Source organism: Camelina sativa, chromosome 8, assembly GCF_000633955.1.
Source record: "Camelina sativa cultivar DH55 chromosome 8, Cs, whole genome shotgun sequence".
Lineage (NCBI taxonomy): Eukaryota > Viridiplantae > Streptophyta > Magnoliopsida > Brassicales > Brassicaceae > Camelina > Camelina sativa.
The window spans coordinates 3254320-3261434 of record NC_025692.1 but is presented as its reverse complement, the minus strand read 5'-3'; the positions used below and the strand labels follow the sequence as shown (position 1 = coordinate 3261434).

Genomic DNA, 7115 nt, shown 5'->3' with positions numbered 1-7115 from the left:
AATAAAAATTATAAGAATAAGGCAGGCACTAAGACGTCGCATTAGGTTTGCAATATAGTGGCCAACAAACCTCGGTTCTCTTCTGCAGGGGACTCAAGTAGATGAACAGCATTGGACTTATCAGTTACAACATCATTATCATTGGTTGCTGCCTCAGTCATTACTTGATCAGGAGCCTCCATCTCGGTGGTGATGTGAGAACAGCATGGAGATGTAACATGTACATGCTCTGCCCTTTCCCCGTCTGGCTCATTTTGTGTGTTGACATTTTCATCTATCTGTGACTTCTCTACCTCCACAGGGGTAACTGCTGATTCGGGGGCATTATCTTCAGCAGACAGGTCTTCCCCACGTTTATGCATCTCATTAGCATCCAGCTCCCCAGAGGCCTTCCTACCATCTTCTGCATTCAGATCCTCTACCTCCATGTGATCATCGCATGCCAGCTGCTCTCTGACACTAGACGAGTTTGGTACCTCAACTAATCCAGGAGTTTGAGGAGCTTGAGCATCTTCGATGAACTCATTATTCATAGCGAGATCTTCAACCTATCAGAAAGATATATTCATATGAAACAATGATAATAATAGCTCTTACCAGAAAACTAAACCAATTAGTCTGTGGAAATAAAGACTGGAAATTTCGAGTTTGCAATTTTGAAGTACATTCAGCCACAGGAAAAAAAAAAATTAAGGTAAGCACTGTGAGTTAGGTGACAATTCTTCAGCAACTATATGTATGCCCCTCGAGAATTATGTCTCTGATGGTACGTACCTGCTCTTCATTGAAACCCCTGGGCATGGCTTCAGAAACTCCTTCCATCGCATCTTTTGTCCCGGGTGTTACCGCATCCAGATAGACATTGTGATCATTACTATCAACAAATATAGAATATATTCCATAAGTAAAACTTTTGATTGGTAACGCGCACATCCAAATTACACACCAAAAGACCTATCTAAGAAGGATAAGACTCACAGAATTGCAGTTCTAATTCACTATCTACTTACAGAACACACACAAAATCAAGATCTGGATGTCATGGAACTTAAAAAGCATGGTTACATAGCTAGAGAACACACATTCAAATGCCAAAACGGAAGGAAATTTATCATTCAGTCAACTCGAGTTCTTCCCTCATGTGAACATTTAAAATTTATGATAACAATCTGTCGTGTATGGAAAAATAGAAATAGGTAATGAACAGCTAAAGATCATATGGCTCATTCTACAGAGATACTAATTATTTTGAGAGAAACCATAGGGAAGCAAAAATGCAATTATGCAACGAAGAATAGAGCATAGACAATTAAAAAGAAAAACTGACCCTGGAACTCCCTCATCGTCGGATCCAATAACATCCTTATCCTGGAATACTGCCTGCACAACAATAGAGTTATATAAAAGATCACACCCAAAATTAGATAATAAGAGACGCTCTGATTTTAAATATGCAAAGCTTAACTAGAAAAAGAAAACATCAAAATCATCCAGACCCTACAACATGACTGCAACCTGACACTTCAGATTACAAGCTTTTCACGGTTCATGACTCCACAGCTGGATGCCAATCAGAGCTTCCAGCTGCTGCATCTACCCAGACCGTCCTAGTAGAGAGAAAGAACCCAAAATCTAGAAATCTACAGATAACCTCTTCATATCCATCTTTCTATATGGTTCTCCTATTTCTTGTTCCAAAATGACTTGAACAAAGAAGAAATTTTCTGTTTTATAAACCGAAAGTACCTCGTCAAGATCTAAAGCAGCTTGAGAAGTGTCGCCATCACCAAATCGCTCTGGAAAGGAATAAAAATGAGTTTGCTCATTAAGGCACAACTATCTCTACAAACAAAAGACATATGTAGCATGAAACAACCACTGACCATCTAATCCAAATTGTGACGTTGAGTATACAACACCATCCATGGTATCCTGAAGGGTGATCTGCTCTCTTGTACTAACATGATGATCAACGTAATTACTGCTGGACAGGGAAACGAGTAACAACTAAATAAAACTGCGTTCGAATAATTATGCATAATGGCTTAATAGTAGAATACGAGTGTGAACGTTAAAACATCAAGAAACCAACCCCTGAAAGATCTCATTGTCTGGAAGCTCAAAGTCATCAAGATCAAATGTCTCAGGCAACGTAATCGAGTGATATGGCGCTGTGGATTCTTCTGGGGGTAAGTCAACTGCAGCAGAGCGAAAAGCTTGCTTTACCTTAAGCAATGCCTCACTGCAATCATCGAAGAGGTAATTCACCTTTCTTGAATATATACGCACAACACCAAGCAGAAGATGACTAGACAATCGCAATGCAATTGGAGCTTCCGGAAAGAGAATAGAATCTGCTCAGAACAGAAATTACTTATATTAGGAAATATTTTAGATTAACAAAAACAATTTGTTACAACAAAGTAGAACTAGTGATTCAGTACTTCAATATGGACACAGTAGACCATGAGAATAAAACAACTCTCATGACCACTAGAGAAACAAAAGTATAAACTGAGAAAACCAGAAAAGGAATAAAATTTAGCTGCAGCTAAACCCTAATCTGGTCTAAATTACTGGGGAGGACTGAATCAGAGACTGAACATGAAAAGCAAAGGGAGCTAAAAATACTCACCAACGGAGACTCCAATATCAGTATCAGCCACCTGATTCTTTCGAAGCTTCCTCTCCAAATGGGCCGCAATCCATATTGTCCCAAGTGGTCCTTTCTTAGCTAATATAAACTGCGAGTAAAACATTCCTCGTCCTCTATACCCAAACCAAAAAAACCCTAAAAATTACAACAACAAAAAGAAAAAAAGGAACCAACTTTGTTAGAATTTTCACCATAAGAAATTGAGCTTCAAATACTGATCAGAGAACTAAACCCCTTTCCAATTCAGTAACATACGAACCAATCCTTCAAACCCAAAGATAAAAGTCAAAAAAAGTTTCCAAATTCCGACAACAGAATCCAAATTCAGCTCAAAACCGACAACAAAGTCTCTCAATTGCCACTGAGAAAAGACCGTAGACTACTTGGCGAGCTTCGTAAGTTAGAATACAGAGCAAAAGGGTAGATCAATTACCGAAGAATTCACCAAACACGAACAAACAGCTCGATTTGAACAGAGTCCTCGCTGAAACCCTAATTCGAGAAAACACCCAAATTGGGGAAAAGCAGAATCTTTAATACAAGAAACTCCTTTTTCTTCTTGAAGATCAGACACAACAGCGAACTACGCCTCAGGAAAACGTGAGAAAACAGTTAAAATTTTGGAGAATTTGCAAAATGCAAAGAAGAAAAATAAAAAAAGTTTCGAAATTTGGATCTTTGGTTCGATTATAATTTTTTTTTTTTGATTAAGTGAGGGATTTGGTGCGGCAAAGGAACACATGTTTCGTGACATACGTCGTGTTCCTATTGGCTAAATGATAAGCGGGTCCCGCAAGCTTAGATTTAGATCATTTTTTTTCCAACACTTTGTTGTTTTTGTCAACTTGTCCTAAACAGTATTTTTTTAACTTCATTCAATAATCATCAAATTTAGTTGAAATTTATTTCCACTTTTTCAAAACATTTCAACTCGGCGGCTTCTTTTGCCTCATTGCGGGAAATCTTAAAAACCCAAAAATTTCGAACTTTCTTCATGAAAACACACAAAAGATTCTTTTATTAGAGAGATCTGACTCAGACACTCAGACTCATACAACATTCTGATCTGCTGTATAATTTATAAGATTTAAGCCCAAGTATACTGGACAAGGTAAGTTTCGTGATAAATTACTTAATCCAAAAGTAACACGATCCAAAAAAAAAACCATGATTTTAAATCCTGATTTTTAAAATGTTCTATCGTATTGCATATTACGAAATTTTCTATCGTATTTTGAATCCCAAGTAGTAAAGATTTTAGTCAACGAGAGCAAGTGCAGTCTAATTCGTTGATTCTACTACTACAGGTAAAATATTACTACTAGTAGATTAAAAACGATTGTCTGGTTTTTTTGCCTTTGTCTGATTCGGATGCGTCCTGTGCCTACTGATTTACTAATCATCTAAATCTTCCAGGCTTTTTCAGATCATTGTGCTTTTTTGTTTTTACTCAGCTTCGAGATCAGCTGCAAACTGATCTAACCGCTCGGCTTCCAAATCAAAATCCCTAACTGTAGCGTGGTTCACTGATCCATCATCGAGGCTCGCATGTATCTGTCTCTTTGCATACCTGCATTCATACAGAAACAGAAAATACATGTAAGCAACAAATCAGACCCAAGACAGAACTCTTTAATGGCAATTAGGCGGAAATGATTCAGGAGAGTTTGTACCATCGACCCTGCATTGCTTCTATACATTTCTGTGCATCTACCCGATCCTTGAATCTATTAGAACAACACCCTGTGGATGATGCTCACAGACCTGTAAAAGAAGAGATTTAGATTGGTACTCCAATAATAATCTCAACGTTCAACAAAGCTACATATGCAGCACAACCACAAGCTTAAGAGATCAACTGACACATCATTTTACCTTCACTGAGTCAAACGGTCCATGCTTCAAACTCTCCTCTTTCACGTCTTCCTCCAACTCACCAACCAGACCCTCATCAGCCTGCAAACAGAGTAAATGTGCAAGCTATATCAACTACTCTTAAAAAACGGTTACATTTCTCATACTAACTATTGGACAAGACCTTACCCTCAACTCAGCTGGACTGAACATGAAGCGCAGAACAACCGTTCCTGGTATTGAGACCTTAGCATCATCTGTGCCACCTACGTTCAGATATCACAAGTTATCAGAAAGATGAAGAAAAGAATGATTTCTCTGTAACTCCTATATGGCTATATCCGGTTTCTAAACTTTTATTTTGATAGTCATTGAAAGGTTTCCTTGCAAAATTGATTAGGTTAAAGGTTTCTAGAGTCTTGTACTGGTTAAGTTTAGAAAATTTCACAACGAATCTGGTAAAGTATAGAGAACATATATACATCTTTCCCTACCAAAAGAAATGATAAACTTTCCAATGGTCGTACGGAAATGAATCTCTAGCATCTTTCTCTATTATGTGTCTTCTTCTAGAGATTAAGTTAAGTTTCTAGTACACAAAAGCGAAAACTTACCCCATCCAAGCAACTTTTGCTCCACCTTTTTAAGCTTCTTTTTCTTCTTGTTGTCGGTTTGCTTAGTTATAAATCTCTCCCCTGAGTGAAAAAAAAGAAAAAGAAAACGGTAAAAAGCTAATAAGAACCATATGCAACATATTGTCCAAACCAACGCCAAAGATGGGATGTTTTACATAACCCGTAAAGGAGTAAGATGTTATACAACAAATGTGCAACAGTATTCACCTTTCTGCTCAAACTTGGCTCGAGAAACTGACATGAGGAGCTTGTCAGCAGGACGTAACGGAGCCCCATCTAAGATTTTAATTGCAAGATCCACTGATGGCTCCTAACAAAAACAAAAAACAAATACACATGAAGAGAAAACAGAGACATCATTTAAGAATCATAACCTTATACATCCCATGACGGAAAATTTCAAGTATTTTCAGTACCTTCATGTAGGTGATAAGAGCATCGCCTTTTAATTTTCCTGTCCCCTTGTCACTGTAAAGCTTTATCCGAGGCTTACCAGTGTCATCCTGCAATGTTTATCAGAACCACAATGTTAGAGGAAACTTACAAATTTCAAAAAACAAGGAATGAATCACAAGATAGTGAGATTTACCTCCTTAATAATGCCGCATTTAGAAAAAACTTCAGCTACCTGTAATTAAAATCCCTACTATCAGTCTATATCAAAGCTTCAGGTATTCAGAATGGTAGAAAAAGTATGACCACAACTTACTTCCTCGAGGGTGACATCATCGGGCAACCCAGTAACATAAATATGTGGGTTCACTTTTAATTCAAACCACGAGTCTGGAGGCTTGTTTGGTTCCTGAAAATGAATTTGACACTTAGAAACGTTTGCGAAATTTTTCATGAGGAAATGCAACACTATTTTCTTTGATACATACAACATAAACAACCATTATTAGTGTTGACCAAAAAAAAAAAAAAAACAACCATTATTAGTAAATACAAAAATGATGGTAAAAGTAGTCTGCCAGTCCTAATATAAGTATGATGTCTAAGAACAATTTGGTCTTTCTTTCCCCTTTACGATGTGCATAACGGTGAAAAGGTAGTTTACCCAATTCAGCAGCTAAAGAAAATTCATTACTCCCCAATCAAAAAAGCCAGCACTCAAGGTATATCCAAGTGAGAACAAACATGATTTCGCGAAAAAAAACGTGAAGTAACATGCATGACCTCAAGAGAGAGAAAACGTGAAGTAACATGCATAACCTCAAGAAAGAGAAATGATAATTACTAAACCGAAGACAAAAGACAAGAACAAAAACCTTCTTTTCAGTTTCTGGCTCTGGTAGCTTTCTCTTTCCGTTACTGTTTATTTCAGCTGTTTCGTCAGAGCCATCTTCTTCTGTCTTACCAGCCGCCACGTCATCCTCAGAGTCATCCTTCTTAGTATCAAGAATGTTTATTGTTGGAAATACTTCGTCTTCCTTAGCAAATGTCATCTCTTCGAGTCCGTATGGGTCAACGCTACCAAGAGGTGGATCATCCTACAATCAACAGCATCAGCACTTGAGTAATAAAAAAAAAATTATTTACTCAAAAAGGTGCTTCTTATGAAAAACCAAGACAAGGGTAGATAATAATTGAGCAGGCTTGTTAGGTTTCCCGATATTCAGACAATCATAATAAGGTAAAGCCATGAGCCACCAAGCAAGACGACACATGAAATGATTCCACTCGTGACTTAGAAATCCAGGTGGGTAATCTGAATTCACCTGAACTTCCACTAAATTAGTAGAAACAAGGAAAGAATGATTGATTCGGTTGAGAAAACAAAGCCTTACCTGAGGAACCCATACTCTACGAGCTTTGTCCCATTTATATCTCGTTCCATCATCATCTGTGAACTCATCTTCGCCCTCTGGTGGTGAAGAAGCGCTTTCATGATCATCTTCAACAAGCTCAGTACCAGAGACAGAACCATTTTTCAACCTTTCAGCCTCCGCTTCTGCTTCTTTAATCTCTCT

General features: G+C 37.8%; 2 protein-coding genes across 2 annotated transcripts in view; both read right to left on the bottom strand.

Annotated features, from left to right (window-relative positions):
* Positions 1-3350, bottom strand: part of LOC104705916 (sister chromatid cohesion 1 protein 4-like) — a 7439-nt gene extending 4089 nt beyond the window's left edge. Inside the window, exons 1-8 of the mRNA XM_010422012.2 lie at positions 3090-3350; positions 2636-2791; positions 2093-2354; positions 1884-1981; positions 1747-1796; positions 1328-1380; positions 775-874; positions 49-548 (exon numbers count right to left, since the gene is read on the bottom strand). Coding sequence (XP_010420314.1) covers positions 49-548; positions 775-874; positions 1328-1380; positions 1747-1796; positions 1884-1981; positions 2093-2354; positions 2636-2759 — 1187 coding nt within the window. The 5' untranslated portion in view covers positions 2760-2791; positions 3090-3350. The remainder of the gene's footprint in view (positions 1-48; positions 549-774; positions 875-1327; positions 1381-1746; positions 1797-1883; positions 1982-2092; positions 2355-2635; positions 2792-3089) is intronic.
* The window catches only part of LOC104705915 (HIV Tat-specific factor 1-like), a 12007-nt gene continuing 8706 nt past the window's right edge, over positions 3815-7115 (bottom strand). Inside the window, exons 6-15 of the mRNA XM_019228286.1 lie at positions 6933-7109; positions 6414-6635; positions 5855-5947; positions 5735-5773; positions 5562-5648; positions 5353-5455; positions 4700-5205; positions 4532-4612; positions 4330-4420; positions 3815-4226 (exon numbers count right to left, since the gene is read on the bottom strand). Of these exons, the coding sequence (XP_019083831.1) occupies positions 5087-5205; positions 5353-5455; positions 5562-5648; positions 5735-5773; positions 5855-5947; positions 6414-6635; positions 6933-7109 (840 nt within the window). The 3' untranslated portion in view covers positions 3815-4226; positions 4330-4420; positions 4532-4612; positions 4700-5086. The remainder of the gene's footprint in view (positions 4227-4329; positions 4421-4531; positions 4613-4699; positions 5206-5352; positions 5456-5561; positions 5649-5734; positions 5774-5854; positions 5948-6413; positions 6636-6932; positions 7110-7115) is intronic.